The sequence below is a fragment of the Zootoca vivipara genome, chromosome 1 (assembly GCF_963506605.1).
Source record: "Zootoca vivipara chromosome 1, rZooViv1.1, whole genome shotgun sequence".
Classification (NCBI taxonomy): domain Eukaryota; kingdom Metazoa; phylum Chordata; class Lepidosauria; order Squamata; family Lacertidae; genus Zootoca; species Zootoca vivipara.
The window spans coordinates 82,632,229-82,659,465 of NC_083276.1; the positions used below are offsets into that span (position 1 = coordinate 82,632,229).

The 27,237-nt window shown below is 44.1% G+C and overlaps 4 protein-coding genes across 4 annotated transcripts; 1 reads left to right on the forward strand and 3 right to left on the reverse strand.

The window, feature by feature from the left end:
* The first annotated feature begins 1,218 nt into the window (after window positions 1–1,218).
* On the forward strand, window positions 1,219–6,325 carry LOC118081796 (olfactory receptor 5AR1-like). The gene is made up of 2 exons (XM_060277620.1): window positions 1,219–2,136; window positions 6,296–6,325. The coding sequence occupies exons 1-2, from the start codon at window positions 1,222–1,224 to the stop codon at window positions 6,323–6,325; spliced, it is 945 nt and encodes a 314-aa protein (XP_060133603.1). The 5' UTR covers window positions 1,219–1,221.
* Window positions 6,326–12,470: 6,145 nt separating this feature from the next.
* LOC118090131 (olfactory receptor 4S2-like) lies at window positions 12,471–13,394 on the reverse strand. Its single transcript, XM_035125496.2, has one exon. It carries the CDS (start codon window positions 13,392–13,394, stop codon window positions 12,471–12,473), a length of 924 nt encoding a protein of 307 aa, XP_034981387.2.
* A 4,731-nt stretch (window positions 13,395–18,125) lies between these two features.
* On the reverse strand, window positions 18,126–19,064 carry LOC118081850 (olfactory receptor 4S2-like). The gene has a single exon (XM_035108418.2). It carries the CDS (start codon window positions 19,062–19,064, stop codon window positions 18,126–18,128), a length of 939 nt encoding a protein of 312 aa, XP_034964309.2.
* A 6,475-nt stretch (window positions 19,065–25,539) lies between these two features.
* LOC118081918 (olfactory receptor 4S2-like) lies at window positions 25,540–26,481 on the reverse strand. Its single transcript, XM_035108548.2, has one exon. The coding sequence runs from the start codon at window positions 26,479–26,481 to the stop codon at window positions 25,540–25,542; it is 942 nt and encodes a 313-aa protein (XP_034964439.2).
* Between the last annotated feature and the right edge of the window lie 756 nt (window positions 26,482–27,237).

The window sequence follows — 27,237 nt, forward strand, 5'->3', positions numbered from 1 at the left end:
AGGCTCATGATGTCATGTCTCCGCAAAGGAAATGATCATCAGAAGGCTGTGAAGGCCAAAGAGGACAAACGGAACAAGTTTGCTGCTGCTGCTGCCGCCGCCGCCGCCTTCTACATAGTCTGAACTGGATTTGAGGGATTTGAGGAAGAAGCAAACAAAGTACAATTTGTACCATACCATCATGGACTGAAAGAGAGTGCATGCCTTAGAATTTTGGCAGAACCACAAGCCTTGCCACTGATTGGTGGCGAGGTCTCACTATCAATGACAGGAAGAATCCAGACCAGGGTGTAGAAGTTATATACTAGACCTAGATACTTGAAATTGACTATACAAAAATCAGAAGGGAAATCTCAGAGGTCTCTTACATGCAAGCAGCCAATTAAAATGTAATAATTAATCAAAACAACCATGGATACCTGGGGTATTCAGCAGCAGCAGGGATGATGTCCCAGGTGCTAGCAGCTAGCATTTAAGGTCTCTCCCCCTACTCAGTTTCTGAAAGCAGGGAAACCTTCCAGACCACACCTTAGGTAAGTTCACTAATTCAGAAAGGAATATTTAGCGTATGGGTCTGCAATAACATCACCAGACCTCTGGTACATGGGGCTAAAGACCTGAATCTGTCCTCTATTGACACTGTTTGTCAAAAGAAAAAAAACTCTCTTGCGGACACACTTGAAGCGCTCCACACTCCCATGGACGAATATGATAGCAAAGGTAGGTGGGACAAGCTCAAGAAGACAACTGTTGGGATTGAAAATTGGCCACAACTTTGTAAATTACAGCTATAGGTAGGGTTGTCATATGGCTGGGACTCTGGGGTGGGCAGCTTGGGCTCGGCGGTGGCTGAGGGATTCTAGGGCAATTGCCCTGAAAAAAGCTCAAGAACTTTTTGTGTCTGGATTTTTACCTCTTCAAATATGGCAAACCTAAGGTAGGCTTTGCTCAGGCTTTGGGTGTGTATAAACATTATCAGCCTCCCAAAGGAAGGCTGAAACAGGGATGTGCCAGGGATGTGGAGCAGAGCTAGTGCTGTGGTAAATGAGTGCCGTTGAGCTTGTGATGTCCATTATCTTGAATCCAGGACTGCTGTTGTTTCTAAACAAAAAGGAAGTTGGAGGTAGCTGTCAAAAACACAAATCTCCTTTCTTCCCTTCTCAAGGAAAAATCAGGGGGGAAACAGAATCATCCTGAACCCAGCACTGATTGAGGAAAACGATGGATCAAGGAAATAATTCTGTCATAACAGAATTCATCCTTCTGGGATTCACACGTGATCCAAAAATGCAGCTCCCTCTATTTATGGTCTTCCTACTGATTTATGTCATCACTGTAATCTGGAACGTGGGGATGATTGTCTTAATTTGCGTTGAACCTCAGCTTCACAACCCCATGTACTTTTTCCTGGCCAACCTCTCTTTTGCTGACCTCTGCTACTCCTCAGCCATTGCTCCCAAAATGCTGGCTGACCTCTTAGTTGAGACCAAAAGGATTTCATTCAATGCCTGTGCTATACAGCTATATATACTTTCCTTTTTTGTAGATGTTGATTGCCTTTTGCTGGCTTTGATGGCCTATGACAGGTACATGGCCATCTGCAACCCCCTTCACTACTCAGTCCTTATGTCCAAAAGAGTCTGCGGGCGGCTGATGGCTATGGCTTACTTCATAGGCATTGTGGATGCAATGATACACACTTGCTGTACATTCCAACTACCATTCTGCAAGTCTAATATCATCAATCACTTCTTCTGTGACGAGCCTCCTCTTCTGTTGCTCTCTTGCTCTGACACATACAAAAATGAGCTTATGGTATTTATCTTCTTTGGCTGCATTTTAGCCAGCAGCCTTGGCATGGTTCTTGTTTCCTACATCTACATCTTGGGCACGATCGTGAGAATGCGCTCTGCTGAAGGCAGACGCAAAGCCTTTTCTACCTGCGCCTCCCACCTTACGGCCGTTGGGATATTCCATGGGACGATGCTCTTCGTGTATTTTCGGCCCAGTTCCAGCTATTCCTTGGACCAAGACAAATGGGCCTCGGTGTTCTATACGGTAGTGATCCCCATGCTCAATCCTCTGATCTACAGTCTGAGGAACAAGGATGTGAAGGATGCCCTGACAAAGGCACTTGCTAGCTTAAGGCTTTTGAAAGGGAGTCTAAAGGCTAGCAAAGCTGTGTTCTGATGATCCCTAGTATTGATAAGTATCTTATCAGGGCTTTATCAGAGAGGATATCAGCACTGGGAGAGATACTTCCTCAGATCTGGCCGTGGATGCTTTAGTACACGGGTGTCAAACACAAGGCCCGGGGGCCAAATCCGGCCCGCCAGACCTCGTCATGTGGTCCGCCGAGCGCCCCAGCCAGCGGGACCCAGCAGCGGGACCTTGCTGCTGAAGCGCCGCGCCGAAAAACAGCTGGGGCCTGGGGGGGTAGAAAGGCGGCTGGAGCAGCGCTGCGTGGAGCACCCCGAGCCACAGGAGGAGAAGGAGGAGGCAGCTTGCCAGGTCAGCGCCCAGCAGCGCCGCACGGCGAGTCCCGAGCCTCTGCGACGCAGCAGTGCTCTGTAGCACTTTGAATCCTCCTCCTCCTGCCACGGCTCGGTGCCTGGAAACGGCTGCTGCTGCTGCTGCTGCTGCTGCTGCAGCACAGACAAAGCACCCAGCAGCGCCGCGTGGAGGAGGAGGAGGATTCAAAGTGCTACAGAGCACTGCTGCGTCCCAGAGGCTCGGGACTCTCCGTACGGCGCTGCCGGGCACCGACCTGGCAAGCCGCCGCCTTCTCCTCCTCTTGCCTCACCTCCTCCTCCTCCTGCCGCGGCTCAGCCTCATGAACGTGAGCTCAGCAGCGGCTCAGCCTCACGAACGTGCAACTCTGAGGCTTTACACACGTCTCCTAAAACGGGCACCCGCTGCCTCACGCTGCACGGGAAATGCTTTTTGCCCCTGGGTCCCTTCGCACTCTTTTCTGGCGCTGAATCAAGGTGGCGACCACCCCTTCCCTTTCTTTCTTCCTCTCTCTCGTTCTTATTCTTTCTTTCCCTCTCCTTCCTTCCTTCTTTATCTCTGTCTTCTCTCCCTCTTTCTTTTTCTTTCCTTCTTTATTCCCTTCCTTATTTCCTACTCTTCTTTCTCTCCCCTCTTTCCTTCCTTCCTTCCTCTCTCCCTCCCACTCCCTCTTTTCTTCCTTCCTTCCTCCCTCCCCTCCCCTCCCTCTCCCTCTCCTCAGAAACATAGGATGCTGCTTTATACTTCTGGCCCTTAAACCCTGGAACCAGGAGAACAGCTCCAGTGAGTCAACCTCAGCCAGTCCCTTTGGTGAAGGGTGGTGGCTCACTGGCAGAACATCTGTCCTGCATGCAGAAGGACCCCAGCATCTCCAGGTACCAGTAGCTCTGCAAAGCTCCTGCATGAAACCCTAGCAAGCCTCCACCACCCAGTGCAGTTACCAAAAATCATTTTTCAATAAATTGTACAATAATTGTACATTTGAATATCTACTTGCCATTATTCTGACTATGTTAGTTATTACTTACATTATTACAAAAAACAGTAATAATTGAATGCAGTGACAATAATTTATGATAATAAAGAGTGGACACATAGTCCTACAGATACAACCGGCCCTTTGAGGGTGACCAAACTGCTGATGCGGCCCCCAATGAATTTGAGTTTGACACCCCTGCTTTAGTATTTCAAGCAAAATGCATGGCCACCCAATGCCACTGGCCCCTCCCCACATATGTGAACCTGCGCACCGCCACTGCCGCTGCCCCCTCATATTGTGCTGCCACCACTGCACCCTTGCCAGCACACTGCCATAGTGCACCTCGGGCACAACAAGGAGGGTAAAGCAGCAGGGGCACAACCACAGAGGCCCAGGCGCAAAGGAGGAGGTAAATAGTGTGCTCCTCGGGCCCAGATCCGCTGCCTGAGACAACAGCTTCACCTCACCTCATGAGGAGATCGGACCTGTGCTTCCTGAAAAGACAAGTTTCCTGCTACTTTAAAAAAATGAGTAATCTTCCGTTCAATTTAAGAATAATGCTTCATCACAGCAGTGGCGGGCCCGTTTTTTTCGAAATGAATGTGCCGACCACTGCCAATCTTTCTGTGCTATATGTGGCTGCAAGAGGGCAGTGGGCAAGTCCCTAGCACACTCAGTTCAACCAGAACAACTTTGAGGCCAAGTAAGCTTGGCCACCACTCACAGTAAATGGTATGTTTGCTAAAACACTCCTCAGAATTTTCTACAGCAAGCAGTGGTTCCTTGGCAGATAATGTGGAGACGTCTCCCAGAAGGCAGAAAGAAAAAACCACTGGCTGTACAAACCATACGGTTTTTTATTATTTAAAAAAAATGCCTATATGTGATGGCTCATACATCAGCAAAATATGTGTGCTGGTTCTATCTTTTTCAAACTTTCTTGGTGGCATGGTGTAATCCAGCTATTTCCCCAGATCCTGTCTGTCCCTACAGTTGAGTGGATTTGAATCACTTCATTTCAATGGGATAGTCAGGCAAATGCTAAACTGTGCCCTGTTGAAATGAATCACCGAGACTTAAAAGGTTCTTAACTTTGGCTGAATTGCACTCTATTATTATTATTATTATTTTTAAATATTTTTTATTAATTTTACAAACAAAACTAAACAAACTACACAAACATACAATATAACATACAATATAACCCTGTCCCTTCGTCTTCCCTCCACCCACTGGTTCACCTCTGCCACCAGTGAAACCAGTGTGCTTTGAGAATCAAAGGGGTCCATTGTAAGTTGGGTTTGGCCTCCCCCCTCCCTCCTCCCCCCTCTTCCCCCCCCTGCCACTGAGAGGACAGGAATGGAGGAGCTCTGAGGATTGGTTTCCCCCAACTCATTCATAAGTATACTTAAACAAATACAAACATAACAACAGTAGGGGAGAATTTTAACTCCCCAATCAGGGGCGTAGCCAGGATGAAAATCAGGGGGGGCAAGGGGCGGGGAGCAAGGGGCGGGGCCAAGGGCGGGGCCAAGGGGCGGGGGCGGGGCCACATCGGAGCAGCCCGAAATCGGGCTGCTCCGACTCCCTCCTCCCCCTCCGCGATAGGAAGGGACGAGGGGGAGCCAGGATCAGCCCGAAATCGGGCTGCTCCGACTCCCTCCTCCCCCTCCACGATCGGAAGGGACGAGGGGGAGCCAGGATCAGCCCGAAATCGGGCTGCTCCGACTCCCTCCTCCCCCTCCGCGATAGGAAGGGACGAGGGGGAGCCAGGATCAGCCCGAAATCGGGCTGCTCCGACTCCCTCCTCCCCCTCCACGATCGGAAGGGACGAGGGGGAGCCAGGATCAGCCCGAAATCGGGCTGCTCCGACTCCCTCCTCCCCCTCCGTGATAGGAAGGGACGAGGGGGAGCCAGGATCAGCCCGAAATCGGGCTGCTCCGACTCCCTCCTCCCCCTCCGCGATAGGAAGGGACGAGGGGGAGCCAGGATCAGCCCGAAATCGGGCTGCTCCGACTCCCTCCTCCCCCTCCACGATCGGAAGGGACGAGGGGGAGCCAGGATCAGCCCGAAATCGGGCTGCTCCGACTCCCTCCTCCCCCTCCGCGATAGGAAGGGACGAGGGGGAGCCAGGATCAGCCCGAAATCGGGCTGCTCCGACTCCCTCCTCCCCCTCCACGATCGGAAGGGACGAGGGGGAGCCAGGATCAGCCCGAAATCGGGCTGCTCCGATCCCCTCCTCCCCCTCTGCAATCGCTGGGGCAGGTGGAGGGAAAGCCCCAGAGCCGCGCAAAGCGGTTGCCTGGCTTTCCCTCCGCCCGCCCCACAGCCAGCCGGCTAGAAGGGACGTCTCCCTTCTCCCTTGCTGGCTGTGGGGCGGAGGGAGGGAAAGCCAGCCAAACGCTTCGCGCGGCTCTGGTGCTTTCCCGCCGCCCGCCCCACAGCCAGCCAGGGAGAAGGGAGACGGCACCGGGCGGGCAGTGGGGCAGGCTGGCCAGTGGCCCTGCTTCTAGGGGGGGCAATTGCCCCCTCCTGCCCCCCCTGCCTACGCCCATGTCCCCAATTCTTATTGCCTTGACCTTATACTTGTGACTTCCTCGGTGGTCTTCCTCCTGGTTTTCCTTAAACAAAATCTAAAGTTTATGGCGGGTTTCTATTTTAGTTTAGAATCCTTTTCTTATAATATTAACTCAACCCTCCTCCTTTTCCATGCTGCCCTCCCACAGGCCCCCTCCTGCCACAAGAGGAACCTGTGGGGCACAGCATTTCCAAGGTTCCATTATGTCCCCTCCTCACCCCTCTGAGCACTCCCTGCCACTGAGTATCTCAGAGTAAGGAAAGAAGAGTAGGCAGCTTTCTGCCTAGACCTAACTTAACTTACAAAAATTTACATTAACTTAAATTCTTTCCTAAGCCATTCTTAAAATTCCCTCCAGAAAGCACAACTTTTTCCATTCCTTTTTACACTCCATCTCCTCTCCCTAAGTCTTTTTCCCCCAATTGGATCAGCATTTCCGTTAACAGGCCAAAATTTCAAAAACCGTCTTTCAGAAACTAAAATAAAATCTTTTAACTAAAATATGCACCCCACACCCATTCTTTCCCATATCCGTCTCCAGACCCTTGTCCCCCCCCCTGCCCCTGTCTTTCCCATTCCTCCCTAACATCACCCCACATTTCAACCCCTCCAGGATCTTCAAGTCCATTAATCCTCAAATTTCTTTGCTTCTCATTTTCTTGTTCTACTTGATTTTCTTCCTTTTGAAGTCCATACTTTGCTTCATCCCCAACATATTTTTTATAGTCCAAGTCCTCTTTAGGGTTTTCAACTAGTTGTTTCTCCTGACATCCAGATTCCATCTCCACAGTGTCCAAAATCAAATTTTCTTCTAAATCCTGGACTTGGACTTCATCCTCGACTGCTGGTAAATTGGGATGTTGCCGTTCCTTGTAGATATCCTCCCATAATTGTAGGTAGTTTAGCACAGCCTCCTGGAAGGCTCGAGAGTACTTTGTTTTCATACTTCTCCTGACCGCAAACAAGCAGGAAGTGGAGAACAAAGAGGTACTGGAAAATTCCTTCCTCAGACGGTCGACTCCATTTTGGCAGTTCTTTTCCTTTGTCTTTTAACTCAATCACAACTCCATTCTTAGTTCCAATTTTAAATAATTCTACCACATTTTCAGACAATTTTTACTAATTGCAACAGTACAATAAGTCCACCCGGTCTTTTGACAGCTTGACAGCTTTTGACAGCTGTCAAAGCACTCTCCCCCTTAATAATGCTGTACCTCAAGGGGTGCCGGACTCGGGAGTTGAGAGGGTTCAAAAAAGTCTTTCTTTCTCTCGGGTCCACAGTCCCAGATGCCTTTTGTCATTCAGCTTAAGATTATTTAAAGCGCCTCCCAGTTTTCCATTAGGAAGAGACCGACTTCCGTTTCTTTGAAGCCTCTCCTATTTTTCCAATTAACGAATTTAAAGTCCGTGATCACGATTCCACTTACTTTTTGGAAGTTTAAATTTGTCGGAACAATCTGCCGCTTGCCGGGTCAGGACTCGGAGCTTCACTTCTCGGAGGTAAGATATAGCCCAAAATGGCTCCCGCGGTTCCACCCCGCCGGCTCTCGATCGCTCTATTGAGCTCTCGGGCAGCGGGGGATCCGCAAAAAAAACGGAGCAACCGCTGGGCGCGTGAGTCACCGGGACTCTCTACCCGGTGTTTTTACGGGGAATCCGCTCGCTCTGCGGACTTCCCCCCCCCCCCTCTGCGAAGCCAGGGACATCGGTGCGCAAGGTCCCTGCGTCCGTCTCTCCGCCGCGACAGACCGGAAGTCTCTATTATTATTTTTAACATGCTTTTGCAGTTTGGTATATTTGATTTTTTTGCACAATATTTACCGTACATGCCATTTGATTGTAATAGAAGTTCAAAGCATTTTACAAAATATAGATCACTGCTGCTCCTTTGCTCTTTAATGGTGCCCCTAATCAGCCATCTCAAACTTGGGGTGGATTTTATACTTCAGGAGCCAAATGACTTCGGCTGACCATGTGACTCATTATATTCCAAGGGTTGCAAGAAGAACCCTGTACATACCGGTATTTGCTTTCTCACACCACCATGTTTCTGTGTACCTAAAACTAATCTATGCGAATGAACTGACAAAATAAAAGATGCCACTTTACTGAGTTTGTATTTATGGTGGGTTTGTGTAACTTTATCCTATATTCCAATAGCAAACTCATTCTTCAAGTGTGGGTCCTTATGAAGCCACCACCTACCATCAAGATGGAGGTACCAGCGGGCTTAGAGGAAACCCAAGATTTTCAGATGCCAAAAAGAGGAGGGAACAGCACAATGAAGACTGGGCATGGTCAGTAGTCATGGAATGCTGACTGATTGTTGTGCAGGGAAAATGAAATCTTGGGGGAAATGGAATGGAGTATCCTGGGAAAAGGAATGGCTGGCTGCACTGGCGGAGGAAAAGGAGTGCAGTGGGAGCGCACCACCTCCAGGACGCGCGCCAGCCCTGCCCCCACCTGCTCTCCGCCCCCTGGTGACGGATCATGAAGCTCCGCCACTGGTTGGCTGGCTGGCGGGCTGGTTGACTGGAATACTGAGCACTCCATACTATTCACTCCAGACTGCAACACTTTGTTGCAGCTCACACTTGTTCTTCACTATTTGATATCTGAGAGAGGCTAGCTAACTTTTGTATGATGTAGTTTGTCATTGTGTCCATTTGAAATACTTTACAGTGATGATGAATCCCACTGAGCTTCCTTGGGCACTTTCTTTTCTTTTTATTTCTTTTCCATTTCTTTCTCTTTTTCTTTTTCTTTTTTGTTAACCCTAAGACCCTGATGTAGGGAAAGATTGAGGGCACTAGGAGAAGCGGACGACAGAGGATGAGATGGTTGGACAGTGTTCTCGAAGCTACGAACATGAGTTTGACCAAACTGCGGGAGGCAGTGGAAGACAGGAGTGCCTGGCGTGCTATGGTCCATGGGGTCACAAAGAGTCGGACACGACTAAACGACTAAACAACAACAACAGGTCTTAGTTATAATATATTCACAGCTCATGATAGTTCATCAATGTAGTTATGAAACTATGAAGAGCTGTGAATATATAACCTATACCAGGACCTCAGGCATAAGATGGCAAAGAAATCTAATGGGAAACAATCCCACTTGCATGCTTTTCTTCCCTCTCAATTATTCTTGATCTTTAAAATATTTTCTGTGAAAAACAGTTCCCCTTTGAAACTGGTGTGGTACTATTATCATTATTGCATTTGCCCTATGGTCCTCTGCCCTGTTGTCTCAAACTCTTAGCAGACCTTGCGGCTTAGTGGACTGAATTGGAATCATCACTTACACTTTCTGGAATTTAAAGGCTTTATTCATGCAGGAACTATTTACAGGATGAGTGGAAATGAGAGGGAGAAAAAAGCAAACAAGTTGAGAGAGAATAATAAACAAAACAGCTCAGCTTTTAGGGGTGGATTTAACTTTGACAGAGAGCTACAAACAAGTGTTGGCTAGATTGCTGCACAAGCCATGCCCTCTGGTGGTTTAAAGTAACACATGCACTAAAGATGAACTCAAGAGAAGGAAATGTACTTGCTTTTCTCTAACACAATCTCTGGATTAGAGAAATTTACAAGGGGATACCAAGGGGAAAGAAACTGTTTTGAGCAGGATGACATGCACACAACACTACATAAATGGGAATGGAAACAGCTTCAAATAAATATTAAAGTCAAGTGTGGATGAAGCAGAGAAACAATTCAAGAGACTAAGGGATTTATTCAATGACTCCCTCTATCTGCTATGCGGACTTCAGATAGAGCACGGGAGCCTATACACAAGCACCATGGGACCTGGATAGATCAAGTTCAGAGCAGCACATCAGAATTCAAGCACAAACAACAAAACATGGCGACTCAAACACTATTATTTTAAGCCAAGACTACAGCTATGGTAGAGAAGAGCTTCCCTACCCATTCACTTTGGTCGGTAGCTACTATGGTTTATGGGTGCATCAGAAAATTACAGATTCACTTACCCAGGAAATACTTTTGCTGCTTTCACATCTACTTAATTATTTTGCTGTTACAGCCCTGCACACTTCAAAATGAAGCTTATGGTATTTATTTAAACTGCCCGAAATGCCTGTAAGAAGCTTGGTTGTTGTGGGACACCTTAAACCAAGCATCCCCAAACTTCAGCCCTCCAGATGTTTTGGACTACAATTCCCATCTTCCCCAACCACTGGTCCTGTTAGCTAGGGATCATGGAGGTTGTAGGCCAAAACATCTGGAGGGCCGCAGTTTGGGGATGCCTGCCTTAAACAGTGATGCTTTCAAACCAAGGAAGACGAGCCACACTGCCTATGTGAGAACTTCATCTCCTTGCCAAGTCTACATCTCTCATCCTTCTCTTTCTGCTGTCTGTTCCCTTATTTTGGTGGCCATTCGTCTCCTTGCACCAAGTTGTGGCAGAAATATTTAAAATGAATGATGCATAGATGGTTCCAGCACCCCGGGGACCAAACACTCGATTCAGAAACAATATCATCCAGGGAAGCAATGTCCCACAGTTCCTCCAAAGGATATGTGATGATTTTGTGAACCTCTAGCCGAAAATGATGCAAAATCATATTGTTCTCTATATGATAACCGGCTTTTAATTACACCCAAAGGGTTTGCATCCTGAGCACTCTTAGGTTATATATTTTTGTTTCATACAGGTAAAAAGTTAAGAAACCTGAACATGGCTGCACATGGAAAGCCATCTTCCAAAAAAGCAGAAATAGCATTGATCAGCCATTTAAGGGGAAGGGAAGTCCAGCCTTTTTCTCCCCACCAGGCATTCTCCCAATTAGCTGGTTGTCACAACTACTACTCTTTGAAGAGTAATAGTCTTTGTTTTTATTATATATTCTGTGTTTCTAATATTGTAATTTAATGTTGTGAACCACCCTGAGATCTACAGGTATAAGGTGGTATACAAATTTAATAAATAATAATAATAAACTCAGCAGTTGGATAACTGGGGACCTGACTGAACAGGATGTGTCTGGTATTCAAGTGCAGAGGAGGCACAGGAGCAGATATGATAACTCTGCCCCCAATGTTACCCCCAACCTTCCCTGAGTGCAGGTAGAATATTCCCTGCAATTGGGAACTATGTGTAATAAGTGCTCTCAATTAAAAGCAGATTTAAGTGAGTCCAGCAGACGCTCCAAGTGTGCCTATTTTCCAGGGACAGTCCTGGATTTACAAAAACCATCCCAGTTTCTAATTTGATCCCAGAATGTCCTGTTTTTCCTTAGGATATCTCCATTTTCACCAGAGAAATGTTGAAGGTTATGGAATAGGACATCCCCATGAATTTCTTTTTGCAGCCAGAACTCAGTGGAACTCAGTTCCAGCACCGCTCAGATGGGTGCCATCGCCATTATAAGAGAAGAAGGGAGACATTCATGGTGAATTCAGGACCCTCTTTTTCAGGAAAAATAGCACTGGATATCTCTATTTTCATTGGATAAATGTTGGAGGGTATGAGTCCAGCCCACAGAAAGTTAGAGGAACACAACCTTAACCTGAATAAACCACTGCAGACACACAAATCAGGAATGACTTGAGACAGTGTATGGGACAGCTGGCCAACAAATTCTTAAAGTCATAATAATTCTGCAATGGGGTGGGGGGACCTCTCTTTAAGTTTCAAGTTAACAAACCTTATGTGCAGGCCCCTGAATGTCAAGTGAAAGCTGGGAGAATCCATCTCCCACTGTTCTACCTCCAATAGGAGACATTAACCTGGCTCCGATAAGCAGGCAAGTCTGCTACTTGTCCATTGTTTTTGCTCTGTCACTGTCCAATTGGTAGTATTTTTGATTTTGCATAGTTGATTCATAATCCTGCAATTTGATGAAAAGTTCCCAAGTGTTCCTTCAGGGATTGAAGAGCAGCAATTGGGTTTTGCACCATTATCAACATATCATCGGCAAACAAGCTAACTTTATGATCGGCGTTCCTTATTTTCACTCCCTCAACAGAGGCGTCTGCACGCAATTATATAGCTACGATCTCTATCGCCAGTGCAAAGAGCAGCAGCGACAGAGGGCATCCTTGGTGGATGACCCTGTTGAGGTTTATTGGATTCTGACACCAGCTTTGCATGTCTTTTCAGATGAAACGGCCACTGCGTTCAATTCCACTTACCATCATATAAGCATGTATATGATTGCAGCCCAATTAGTGGTTCAGCTTTGCCTTGAGAGGTTTCTCTGTACCGATTGTTTAATGAGCAAACGCACAAGTAAAAATTACTAAAATAGAACCAACACAGTGGTAGCAGTGTCCAGATTTCAATGTAACCATTAGCCACTTCTGTAAATGCAAGCGGAATATCCCTGCCCCCAATGTTCATATGTAAGAGTCATAAACTTGCATCTCTTGTTATTTCTCACTCCATAAATACTTTTTTGCTCCATAATTTTCTCATAGCATTTTTCACCTCTTCGTTTCTCAGTGTATAAATTAAGGGATTGAGCATAGGGGTGATAATGGTGTAGAATAAGGCCACACTCTTGTCCTGCGGAAATGTGGTGGGAGGCCTCAGGTAGATGAAGATGCAGGGTCCAAAATATAAGATCACAACAGCGATGTGGGAAGCACAGGTGGAAAGGGCTTTGAGGCGCCCTTCGGAAGAATGATTTCTCAGCATAACTAGAATGCTGACGTATGAAACTGCCAAGACAAGAAAGCTGGTCAGAGATATCATGCCACTATTGGCAATGACCATGAGTCCGACAATGTAAGTATTGGTACAGGCCAATTTCAGTAAAGGATGAACATCACAGAAATAGTGGTCAATTTCATTGGGCCCACAGAAGGGCAGCTGTATGGTAAGGAGAGTCTGGACTATTGAATGAAGAAACCCTCCCAGGAATGAGCCTGCCACCATTAAACCACATACATTCTTGCTCATAATAGTTGTGTAGTGGAGGGGTTTGCAGATGGCTATGTACCGGTCATATGCCATTGATGTGAGAAGGAAGATCTCAGTGCCACCAAAGAAATGAATGAAGAATAGTTGTATTATGCAACCAACAAAGGAGATTGTCTTCTTCTCAACAAGGAAATCTGCAATCAGTTTGGGAGCAGTAACAGAGGAGTAGGAGATGTCCACAAAGGAGAGGTAGCTAAGGAAGAAATACATAGGAGAGTTCAGACGGGAGCTGCTTTTGATGGTGACAATGATAAGTAGATTCCCCAACACTATTGCTGTGTAGAAGACCAGGAAGAGCCCAAAACAGGCTTTCTGTATGTTTGGATCCGGGGTCAGTCCCAAGAGGATGAATTCAGACACATTGTTTCTGTTCTCCATGCAGTCGGCAGAGAAGATGATTACAATCCAGAACTAAAATAACCTGCCATCATACAAAATGAAGAATAGCGTTAACTAAAAGTGGTATTTTTATGTAAACCTGAGGAAACTATAGTTGTTTTCATGACAGTTCAGAAATCTTGTGGGATGAACCTTCTTCCATTAATTCTGAACAACTCTGAGAATCCATTGTTGACTGCAGCTTTGCCGCATACTGCAAAGAGCCACACTGTACATGACACTGCACACACCACTTTGAAGGACACCAAGGTTTTTTAAAATGTAAGAGCAGGGGCGGTGGGGCAGTTTTCACTGGGATCACAAAATCCCACTCCATGCAGTGCTATTAGTCTTCGTGAGAAAGTTCCCATTGGCGCCTATCAGAGCTTTTTTCCTAATACTGGTACGGTGGACCCTCTGGATACAAACTTAATTCATTCCGGGGGTCCGTCTGCAACCTGAAAAGTCCGTATCCGGAGGTGCCGCTTCTGCACACACATGTGGAGTGATAGAACGCTTCTGCGCATACACTTGCACAGTGCGTATACACTTCCGGGTTTGCCACGTTCGCAACCCAAAGTTTACATATCCGGAGGGATACGTAAGTAGAGGTACAACTGTACCAGGATGGATCACAGCTGGGTAGAGAAGGGTTAAATTTCAGCTCCCTATGCATTGTGGTCCCAGTGAAAATTTAAATGTCTGATGTGCTTTTAAAAATTTAAATGTCTGATGTGCTTCTGAGTGGTGTTTTTCATCTCACATGCAGTTGGTCCCTAAAATATCCAGTGTACAATGTGCACTGTACAGTGTACAGTGGAAGGGCTGACTATTTATGGGGAGAATGTGACCAGGGCAACAAACAATCTATCTCAGGTCAGCTCTTTGAATACATTCCGAGGACTTTGCCTAGAAGTAACTGGCATTGGAATCGTATTCTTATAGATAGAAGCTTTGTGCCTTTAATTAAAAGATCTTTCGTGACTAGTGTCTGACAAACTTACGCCATCAGAAATGACACTCCGCTTCTCAAGTTATGAAACCTGCATTACAAGATCAAATTAAAAGTTCTTCTTTGTATCAGGGTCTTGTAGTATATAGGAATTCGGGGACATACTACCTCCTCATGGCACCTCCAACATGAATTGTCACTCCCTTTGTATATTTTCACCAATTTCGCCGGGGTCGGATGCCACCCAAAATTTATATACTGCTTTTTAACTTGCTTTCTTCAAACCAGTTAATGAATACAGTATTTATCTTACAGGGATTTTGTGAGAATACATGAGATGCGGAAATGCTGTCACCCTCCCTTGCCCTTATGTATAAAATTAGAATAATAGGGGGAACAAAACATTTTATTTTATTTTTTGCTTTAATCAGCAATCTACACACTTAAATCAATTATTGCAGCCCTTCATTACCTGGACAGCCTTTCTTGGATGCAATGCAGCAGGAAACCAGCTGAAGTTTGTACAGGGCCCTATCGTTCTCTGTCTGTCTTTGTCTCTCTGTCTCTCACACATGCACACATTCACACTGTTGTGCTCTAAGAACCTAGAAGCGTGTGGCTTTGATCAAGCCCTCTTAGCAAATCACTAAGATGTTTAATAAGCCCCCAGGAGCATTGAGATGCCTTCCAGTGGAAAATGAGTCATTAGAGAAACAACTCAACTTTTTTTAATGCATAGGTTTTTATTCAACCAAGTTGTACTCAGAGTAGAGTCATTGAAATTAATGGCCCCAAGTTAGTTAGGCCCATTAACTTCAATAGGTCTACTCTGAGCTGCACTAGCATGGGGTACCATTGTTGTTGTTTAGTCGTTTAGTCGTGTCCGACTCTTCGTGACCCCATGGACCAGAGCACGCCAGGCACTCCTGTCTTCCACTGCCTCCCGCAGTTTGGTCAAACTCATGTTCATAGCTTCGAGAACACTGTCCAACCATCTCGTCCTCTGTCGTCCCCTTCTCCTTGTGTCCTCCATCTTTCCCAACATCAGGGTCTTTTCCAGGGAGTCTTCTCTTCTCATGAGGTGGCCAAAGTATTGGAGCCTTAGCTTCAGGATCTGTCCTTCCAGTGAGCACTCAGGGCTGATTTCCTTAAGAATGGATAGGTTTGATCTTCTCGCAGTCCATGGGACTCTCAGGAGTCAATTTGTATACCATAGGATACAAATTTCAAGGAGGCATTTCGAGTTCTATTAGCCACAATGGCCATGTGTCCTTCATTGCAGAGAACAGCCCTCCATTTGAAGGCATCTTGTCTTTCAAGGGATGACTGGGTCTTTACCTTCTTTGAACCATAAAGAACCATAAGATGAGAGTGAGGAAGGGGGGTGAAGTTACCTGTCAACAGTTAGTATTGAACATACTGAGCAAATGAAGGAGATCTGTAAAATAAAATAAAAAGTTGGAAGTATAAATGTCTGTATACGGTATTTCCAATGTCTTTGAATAAAATGCGGGGGAATAGCAATTTTGGGGGGAAGTCATTGATCAACACTCCTCTTGATTTACCAAGGCAGGATGTAGGTGTACTGCATTCAAGTTAAATAAAAAAATTCCTTCAGTAGCACCTTAAAGACCAACTAAGTTAATTGCTAGTAGACACTGTCCTGAAAGATTTTCCCACTATTGGGTGGCACCAGGTAATGCTTCTGTGTAGTGGATTAAATATGCCAAAAAGTGGACTTCAGGTGTTTCACCATTAACCTTGAAGACCTGTCACACACTTTTTTATTGCAAAAATAAATAAATTTAATTTAATGAATGGGGGGAATATTTCTACAGCATTCAATATTTATATTGAGGAACCAGATTGAAAACAAGACAACAAATAAAATACAGCTTCTAAAAATTAAACATTCTTGGCACAACATTAATCAAATATTATATTTTAGTGCTATGCCTATTGTGGATGCGCAGGCAATAAGACTGTTAACAAAAGGAGAAATTATGATTCCTGAATTTAGGAACCAAGTTAAGGGTTTAGTATCAGAAATGCATTGGTTAATGCAAAATGCAAAGCAATATAATCTCAGTACAGTGGTACCTCTACTTACGAATTTAATGCGTTCCGAACGCACATTTGTAAGTCGAAAAAAATTGTAAGTCGAATCCCATAGGAATGCATTGGGAGGAAAAATTCGTAGGTCGAAGCAACCCTATCTAAAAATTCGTAAGTAGAAAAAAATCCTATCTAAACCGCATCCAAGATGGCAGATGGAGCTCCATTCGTAAATAGAAACATTCGTAAGTAGAGTTATTCGTAAGTAGAGGTACCACTGTACACTAAAGATAATATGGGGAGAGGAATCCAGGTCATACTCCAAGTATGAAAACTTTGTACAAAAATGGAAGAAGAAGAAAACTATAATATCAGTTTCAGCAAGAATTAGGGAAAGTCTACTTAAAGACTTATATTGAGGTACAATACACACCCCAAAATAAGCTGCATATATGCTGCTGTGATCCCTTACTTGAAAAGAATGTAAAGGCATAGGCTCTTCCCTGCATACATGGTGAAGTTGAGAGGCGATACACAAACATTAGGAAACATTTTTTTCTAGAATGTAGCAAAATGGCAGGCCACCATATTGAGACAGAACTTTCCCTGGAACCATCAAAGATGGTTAAGACATGGATCTCCCTCACAAAGTCACGATGTCATTTATTCTGGCAGCAGCCAGGCTAGTGGTAACACTAACTGGAAATCAGATGAGTGAGGATCAGTACAGAAATAGACAGATACAATTCGGCATATTGATTTGTTAAACTAAACAACATAAAGCGACTAGACAAGAAAACACTATAGATGACTTTTAAGGTCAATGGCAGGAATTTGTTCTATGGACAAAAGATAATCCCAATAAATCCCAAACTCCTGCCACCCATAGAACGCTCTGAAGTCTCTTGTTAGAATAATGAAAATTATAAACTCTTAATTTTGATTAAAAGACTTAGAATATACAGGTATTGGAAAGACTTGTGATAATCATAGAAACTGCCGCTGATTTACAACATAAGCAAAAACGTGCTTCATCATCCTTTATTGTTGTTATTGATGCCATTTTTATGGAACAAAACTTCAGTAAACTGTAGTGAAAAGATTTTAACTTTCAAAACATATTCAGATCAATACAACCCTGTAGAAGTCATTCTCCAAAGCAGGGTGGACAAACTTAAGGGTGGGGAGATTTCCTTTGTTTTTCCTTTTTAAAAATTGATTACATTTCTATCCCACCTTTCCAAAGAGCTCAAAGTGCTATGTGTGATTCTTCCCTCCTCCTGATTCTATTCTCACAACCACCCACAATAGGCTGGCAGACAGTGACCTCCTTGATTCAGTGGGGATTTGAACCCTTGTCTCCCAGGTCCTAGTCCAACACTCTAGGCACTGCACTACAATGGAGCCCAATATCCACAAATGGCTGCTAGATTCAAAGCAGTAGCTCGGCAGGCAGAGCTAATTGGGACGATCTGCATATCTAAGTACAAATTGACATCTGAGTTATCAGCATCTTTAATATCATGATTTGGGAATAAGAGGGAGCCTTTTTGCTGTTGCTATTATTACAAATTTGGGGATCAGAAATTATTGCTGGTCAACTGCAAATCTATGACTCGATTCCAATCTACCTTCTACTTGGCCCTTCCCTAAAGCACAATATCCACTGCTTATTTTAATCATTGCAACTTGCATGGCTTAAATGAAAAAAATATATATAAATGTCACATTCTTCTTCTCCGTCTTGAAATCCCCTTTTGGCTCCACAATTTCTTCATGGCCTTCTTCATCTCCTCATTTCTTAGTGTGTAGATCAATGGGTTGAGCATTGGTGTGACCACAGTATAAAGCACAGCCACACTCTTGTCCTCTGAGAAGTTACTAGAAGGGCGTATGTACATAAAGGTGCAAGGCCCAAAAAATAAAATGACTACCGTGACGTGGGAAGCACAGGTAGATAGAGCCTTGAGACGCCCTTCAGAAGAGCGAGACCTCAAGGAGACCAAGATGGCAATGTATGATGAAACCAAGGTGATAAAGGAGCTCAGAGCAATGACTCCGCTATTAGTTACCACGATGACACCAATAATGTAGGTATCTGTGCAAGCCAATTTTAATAAAGGGTGGACATCACAAAAATAATGATCGATCTCATTGGGTCCACAAAATGGAAGTTGGTTGGTGGCGATTGTCTCCAGCAATGAATGCATGAGTCCTCCAACCCACGAGGCTGCCACCAGCTGCCCACAAATCTGCCTGGTCATAATGGTGGTATAGTGGAGAGGTTTGCAAATTGCAATGTACCGGTCGTACGCCATCACTGTGAGGATGAAGCTCTCCGTGCAGCCAAAGAAATGGACCCCAAAGAGCTGTGTCATGCAGCCAGTGAAGGAAATGGTTTTCTTTTCGTCAAGGAAGCCCACAATCATTTTGGGGGCCGTAACGGAAGAGTAACATATGTCTACGAAAGATAAGTAGCTGAGGAAAAAATACATGGGAGAATTCAAGCGGGAGCTGAGGAAGATAGTGACAATGATGAGAAGATTTCCCAATACAATGACCAAATATAAGAAGAGAAAGAGCACAAAACATATTTTCTCCAGCTGTTCATTTTGAGTGAGGCCAAAGAAGATGAACTCTGTCACATTGTTTATGTTCTGCATCACCTGCAATGAGAAGAGATGAGATTGCTCTGTAAAGTCTGGTGTTAATGAGTAGTTGAAATCCAGAAATATATTGCATGGCAAGCCTGACGTCAACTATAGTGAGAGAGAGAGAGAGAGTATCCCCACTTACACCCAAAACAGCTATTACTAACCCATTTTTTCTGCTGAGATAATCAGTGGCATTCTGTAGGTGATATTCAGAAAAACCTGTCAGTTTGCATTTCTTAGTGCAGAAAGTATGGATCTGTTGTGTAGAGATCTTTCCTATTCTAATTAATTCAAGAGGGTTCTGGAAGCTTCTCTGTGTGAAAGAAACAAGCAGAAGATTCATGGTGTTTGGATCGTTCCTTCAGAGAAGCTGAGTACAGCTGGCTTAAACTGGTTCTGTTACCTATTCTTGGAGGTCATGCTGACTATAAGAGGCCAGAAGGAGTCTGGGTTTCACTCTCTTTTTCTATCTCTTTTCCATCTGGTGTGGTGTTCATAGTATGCGCTTAGTCTTAAGGTTCAGATTTATTATAAGTTATTGTAAGTTTAAGTTAAGTCTGCTGCAACTGGAATTCTTATGGACAGTGCCAATCCTGAATGTATTGGATTTGTGACCATTATGTTGCCTTCAATAGCAGTAAAGCTAGATGAAATACAATTGCCTCTGGTCTATTTTTTGGGAATCCTGCAACGTGTTTAAGTTGTTACTCTGCTAACTATACATTGGAATCTACTCTGGATCAGTATTGAGTAGAATTCCATGGCAAAGCCTTCTATAAATTATGGTTCTCTTTGTCTTGGAATAGAGGAAATGCTTGAAAAGCTCTCAAATTTATATACAATTCTGCTTAATGGAGTGTCTTCTAACAAAGCTTTTCTTTGAGTAAGCTAAGAAACCTTTCCTGGAAAAAATCATTCTTTAGCACTAAATCAGAGCAAATGTCAATTTGGAGAAAACTCATTTTACGTTTTCTCTGATTCAGCAGTAAACAGCAGATTTTCCTGGGGGCAAACAGCAGAGCAAGCAGAAGTGTGGATGATGTTTTGTACAAGCAAATCAGGATGAGTGCTCAAAAATCCAGGTCTATGTTTAAATTGGATTTGTTGCACTATGGGGACAGAGCACTTTAATCCACTTTAATTATGAAACCTGAATTTCTGGGTATGCATTTGAATCTTTCCTGTAAAATACTGACAGTCTGGAGGCACCCTTAAGAGATTTTATGAAAACCATGGAACCTACTCTTGAGTAAGCACTCCGGCTTGCTGGGTGGGGTGCTTACTCACTTGATCATTTCCAGGGGAAAGTGACAAGGCAAAGGCAAAACCACTCAGTCCTGTAACTGGAAAGCATGGGACAAGCAGAAAACCACTCAGCCCCTTGCTTTCTAGGCATGGGGCAAGCAGAAGTGTGGGCAAGCCCTTAGATTATGGCAGGTCTTTACTGTGCATCCATCATGATTTGTTTTGACACATCGTCCCTTTCGTCATTTGTTCATTCCACACTTTTCTCAATGCGTTTACCCATCACTTTCCATACCACAGAAAGCCTGTTGCTTTTTTAAAAGCAGGTTCATTGCACTAGGGCAACAGAAGGTTTAACCCACTTTAATTGCGCAAACCTAAATTTCCTATCTTGTTGTGGGATGCTTCCTGCAAGCTGATGTAGAAATGCATGAAAGGAGTAGAATGAATGACTTAATGGAAAGGCATATAAACACTCCAAAAGCAAATCAGGATGAATGCTCCCTACAAATAAATCAGTATATTTAGGGTTGCCATATTTTGAAGAGCAAAAAAGAGGTCGACGACTCTCATTTTTAATACCGCTACTGTATGGAGGCTACAGAAGCTGTAATATATTGCTGAAGGGGGCAGGAGAAAAGAACAGGAAAACAAGTCTTCAGCCACCAGTTATGTCTATGTCTCATCCAGAAAGTATAGCCAGAGACATTTTGGCAAAAAAATTTTTTTAAAAAAATCCACCTGGACAGAAATTTTACTCCTGAAAAAGAGGACATGTCCTGGAAAAAGAGGACACATGGCAACCCAATTTAACCAGTCATATAGAGGTACCCTAAGACATGTGAAACCTCACAGACTTCCCCACTTTCCTGCATTCAAACCCAGAAATTCCTAACCAGAAACTCTCCCCAATATTTTTTCTGTGTTACCTCCCTGAAAAATTTAAAGGCAAAGATGTGCAAATTCAACACAACAGTTACTCATTAGTTCTCAGATTGATAAACCAGCAAACAAATATGTTCGGTTTTGAGTCAAGGCTGCAGAAACAGCCTTTAGTTTCATTTGAACTGTAATGAGTGCACGACTAGGAAATCAGATGTGAGAAACAATTAAGTATGCTTACCCTGTTGATTTCAAGATGAATTCGTTTTATTGCTGCGAGCCTGCACTAGAGCAATGGTGAAGTTTGTGGCATTTACATCATCTACAATATTAGAGCTTCATTACCACACTTCAATACCACAGGATTCTTGAGTTTAAACATTTGTGTTTTCAACCCGAGAAAGAAAAGCTGTGCCACCTGGCCATGTATGATATTCAGCTTCTTCTTGCACCAAACAGGAAGTTGTAAGAAGGAATTATATTACTGCATCTTACAATCATCTCAAGGATACATACTTGGTTCCAAACACCTGGAGACCAACCACTCCTTTCAGCAACAATTAAGCCCCACCAGCAGTCTTGTCCTGAGAGGCCACCTTATTTCCTCCAAAGGATACATAACTATTAGCTTTGTGGACTTCTTGCCAAAGTTGATGTCATATCACAATTTAACTACTACTTTATCTGCAGCTTTTAATTGTGCCCAAGAGGGATGCATCCACAACTTTTTCTGAATTGTTCCAGGATCGTCTATGATTCATAAATGAGGTTAAGAACAATGGCTGGCCCCACTCCAATTTTGTAGCCACATAGTGGCCAGGGCTGCATCTATTCAGAGCCTTCTTCAAAAAGCAATGATTCTGCCAAACATCTGTTCAAAGAGGACAGAAGAGTGGGGAATATTTTAACCCAAGAGATGACTTTCTAAACATATGATTGGCCCAATCCAGCATCTGCATGCACAGCACTTCCGGGGGGTGGGGGAGAGTGCTGAAAAAATGCATTCTGCTTTGGATACATACGGGGGCATCTGCTTCTCTTTGCATTTGGCCCCTGGCTAGATTGGAGTGACTATGGATTGTATATTTATAGAATGTCTCCCTCAGCTTCCTGATCTTCTGCTGGGGTAAACTGGAATCACTTTACTAAATACAAGTTTAGGTTACTTGTACTGTATATGTGCTCATTAACAGCAAGGAGCATTCCTCTTCAGGCATCCCAGGTGCATTGTGGGAAGCCAGTTGGACCAACACAGTAGCAGAGCTGCTTTATAGCCAGTTCATCTATTGGTTCATGTAGGCTCAGGCATCCCCAAACTTCGGCCTTCCTGATGTTTTGGACTACAATTCCCATCTTCCCCGACCACTGTTCCTGTTAGCTAGGGATCATGGGAGTTGTAGGCCAAAACATCTGGAGAGCCACAGTTTGGGGATGCCAGATGTAGCCCATTATTCTACACTTTTCTTGTTTTATAGTTGCAAATGTTTTGCTCATTTTTGTAAATGCATATTTTATTGTTGTAAACCTGCTCTGGGACCATGGTAAATGCCAGATAAGAAATCTAACAAAATAAATAATATACAGTGGTACCTCAGGTTGCGAACTTAATTCGTTACGGAAGTCCGTTCTTAACCCGAAGTGTTCTTAACCTGAGGCATGCATTCCCTACACAGGCCTCCCGTGGCCCCAGAAGTGGATTGCGTTCGTATCCCAGGGCAAAGTTTGCAACCCGGCACACCTACTTCCAGGTTTGTGGAGTTCGTAAACCAAAGCGTTCATAAGCAGGACTGTTCGTAACCCGAGGTACCACTGTATAACTAATAAGAGGTGTTGAGATAATTCAGTGCACAGAAGCATATGGTTTTTGCTATATACTTTCTTAGATGTTGCTTTAGTTCATAAAAACTCCCCTACAAATTCTATTCTTCTCAGGGCCATCTTTACCCGGGGGCGCTAAATTCTGGGGGGCGCCAAATATATACCTACTGTATACCAGTCCCTCCCGATCGGTGGCAGTGAAAAGGAATGGAGCGAAAGTCCCCGGCTCCCTTCTCCATCACTCTTGTTAGCGTCAAATATTCCCAATGAGTCAGGAAACAAAAGCAGTTTTTTCCGCTGCATCATTGGTGCATGCAGGTGAGCAGCAATTCCTGCCCCCGCCCCTAAGAGAAGCTCAACAACTTTGAGTTCATTTCCCCTAAAAAAAAGGTCAACAACTTTGGCTTCCCCCCCTCCCCCCAAAAAGCTCAATAAAAGTTAATTTGGGGGCAGCTAAACTAAATTTGGGGGCGCTGGGCGGATCTTTGCACCCCGGCAGCACATATGCTAAAGGCGGCCCTGATCCTTCTAAATATACCTAAGCTAAATCCTCTCTCACCATTTATCGCAAAACCACGACCAAGAACAATGCTGACTTTGCTTTACCTAACCTACCTGCCAGAACCAAATACATCTGCCTCTGCTTCTAAACAGAGGTTTTCCAAGACTAAGCTGTTTTATTTATTTTGTAATTGCATGTTTTATTGTTGCAAGTTGCCCTGGGACTTTATGTTAAAGTGTTAAAGGACAGGTTAAAAAGCTCATAAAATAAAGAACGAATAAATATCACCTACACTGACTGGCAGCTGCTCTCCAGGGCAGATTTCGTGGTATGCTGCCTTGTGCAAAGCCATTTGCACCCTCATGGCACAGGGTAAAGCTGAGTTTTAGGAGGTTCCCGCAGTGTCCTAGAGCCTGGTACTTCCTTCCCAAGGCCGGGCAAGGGCTTACCAGGCTTTGAGAAGGCATCTTCCTTGGGTCCCACCTTTTTATAGTAATTTACAGGAATTGTGAGTAATGGGAGATATAGCAGAGGCGTATAACCATATTCACGGTGTGGAGAAAGTTGTTAAGGAAGCTTTTCTCCTTTCATAATACTGGACAGACAAAAGGAACTACTTCTTCATACAGCCCATAGTTAAATTCTGGAAATCTCTCACAAGAAGTAATGATGGTCACCAACTTGGATGTCATTAAAAGAGGCTAAGACAGATTCATGGGTGATAAGGCTATTGATGGCTAGTAGCCATGGTGGTTATGTTCTAGCTCAGGCATCCCCAAACTGCGGCCCTCCAGATGTTTTGGCCTACAACTCCCATGATCCCTAGCTAGCAGGACCAGTGGTCAGGGATGATGGGAATTATAGTCCAAAACATCTGGAGGGCCGAAGTTTGGGGATGCCTATTCTAGCTCCTTTGTTTGTTGGAGGTAAAATGCCTCTGAGACATAGCTGCCAAGTTCTCCCTTTTTTTAAGGGAAATTCCATTATGCTGAATAGGCTTCCTTGCGAGAAAAGGGAAAACTTGGCAGCTATGCTCTGAGAGAGTACTGCGGCACTCAGGTTCATCTTACAGGCTTCTGGTTGGTCATGGGCCTCTGGTTGGCCCCTGAGAAATCAGGATGCCGGACTACATGGGCCTCTTCAGCAGGCTTCTTCTTACATTTTGTTCCTAGTTGACATCCCCAAGTTCACCCTGCATACTCTTCCCTGGTTCCTGGAGAAAAGGGCAATTTAGAACAAAACAGTGCCCTTGTTGCAGAGTCCTACCCTCCTTTACACCTTCCCCTCCCCACCACCAACCCAAGCAGCTCCTGAGCAAGCCTTTCCAAGGAAAAGTTCCTTTTATGTTTTTTTTTGGGGGGGGTTAATTTAAAAAAATTAACTCTCTGCAGAAGACTGTAGTCTGCTAACATAAAAGTCACTTTCCCTCTGCAGATGATGCTTTGGAGGCAATAAAGCCTCTTGTCATTTGAATGCCACACCTCTTTCCATGAAATCATTTAGGTAGGGCTGCCATATGTCCCAGACATTACCGGGATTTCAAAGGTGGAAGTGATGTCTGGGGGGAATTCCCAGAAGGTGGTGGTCTGTCCTGGATCTTCAGTTTTCTTGGTGTTTTCCTTTTAAAAAAAAAAAAAGTTCAACAACTTTCATGTTTTCCTTTATAAAGCTCAACAATTTTGGTGGTTACCTTTAAAAAAAAACAACTTTTGGGGTGTCCTGGTTTTTACTTTTTGAAATATGGCAGCCCTATTTTTAGGTACTAACGGATGTAATATTTATTTGTTTATTTTGTTTCATAAAATTTATATACTGATTGATTGTTTTAAAAGACTCAAAGCGGTTCATAATATACTTTATCTTACAGCCTGCTCTGGCATCAGCACTGAGTATAATCATATTTATTTGCATAGAAAAGAAGACTAAGCAAGAACACAAATGTATGAGTCCTTCCTTTACTAAAATATAAAAAAAAAATGAAACCATATCAGGAGGGAACCTCAAATCTAATGGCTGAGCCCTGTAAAAGGCATCATCTTACTTCGCACTTTTAAAGTGATCACCCCAAAGTACATTTTTCTTGCTCCATAATTTTCTCATGGCATTTTTCACCTCTTCGTTTCTCAGTGTATAAATTAAGGGATTGAGCATAGGGGTGATAATGGTGTAGAACACAGCCACGCCCTTGTCCTCTGAGAATGTGGTGGAAGGCCTCAGGTAGGTGAAGATGCAGGGCACAAAAAATAGAATCACTACCGTGATGTGAGAGGCGCAGGTGGAGAGGGCTTTGAGGCGCCCTTCAGAAGAGCGAGTTCTCAGAGTGACTAGGATAACGATATATGAAACAGTCAGGAGAAGAAAACTGACTAGGGAAACCATGCCACTATTGACAATGACAACGTACGCAACAATATAAGTATCGGTACAGGCCAATTTCAATAGAGGGTGGACGTCGCAAAAATAATGGTCAATTTCGTTGGGCCCACAGAAGGGGAGGTGTAAGGTCAGGAGAGTCTGTACCATCGAATGTGCAAATGCTCCCAGCCATAATGCCCTCATCGTCCAATTGCATACGCTCTTGCTCATAATAGTTGTGTAATGGAGGGGTTTGCAAATTGCAATGTACCTGTCGTATGCCATCACTGTAAGGAGGAAGATTTCAGTGACACCAAAGAAGTGGAACACAAAGAGCTGTGTTATGCAGCCGGCAAAGGAGATGGTTTTCTTCTCAACAAGGAAGTCTGCAATCAGTTTGGGAGCAGTAGCAGATGAGTAGCCAATATCTACAAAGGATAGGTAACTCAGGAAGAAATACATGGGAGAGTTCAGACGGGAGCTGCTCTTGACGGTGGCAATAATAAGTACATTCCCCACTAATATTGCTGCGTAGAGGACCAGAAAGAGCGCAAAACAGGCTTTTTGCAAGTCCTGATTTGCGGTGAGTCCCAAGAAGATGAATTCAGACACATTGTTCGCCATGCAGTCAGAGGAGACAGTCGATTACAATGCAGAATTAAAAACAACCTGTCATTGTACAAAAATAAGGAACAGTGTCAACAATAAGGGTTATTTTCAAATACCGCAATGGGAAAAAAAAAAACACCCACAAACTAGATGTTAACATCTTAAGTTTCCTGAGGACTCACATTCTAAAAAATATAAAATAAGATACTTCACTCTGTAATTGGCACTCAGCAATTCAAGAAAGGAAATCTAGGAGGTGTGGTAAGTCAGCAGAAGAATGGTTCATTGGGGAAATAGTCCATAACTTGGGATGCAAGTTTTCTAGATTTAATAAAGTTTTACAGTCAGCACAAAACACATTTGTTTTCAGCATCTGTACAGAAATCTTGTGGGCTGATCTTTATTCATTCACTTGCTTTTCTTATTCCAAGCAGCCCTGTCAACATCAGCATAGAATACTGTCACTCTGAAATCAGCCACTGAGACTGCCATAAACAATCTAGTAATGCATGTATTTTTGAATGTCACTAGTGTTTCCTTGTTGCTGTGTGACCTCCCTTAATGCAACTATTGCCAGTGGTGTACTAAGGGTAGCCCCTACAGTGATGATGGTTCTCTCTTTTAAAAAAGTTATTTACTCGAACAAGAGCATACACTTCAACAACATATAAGAAGAAATAAGCAAAGAAAAGCAACAGAACAGAATGAAAACTAGAATCCAACATAGACATGCAGGCAAAGTACAATTTTGGGTCATTTTATTCATATTCC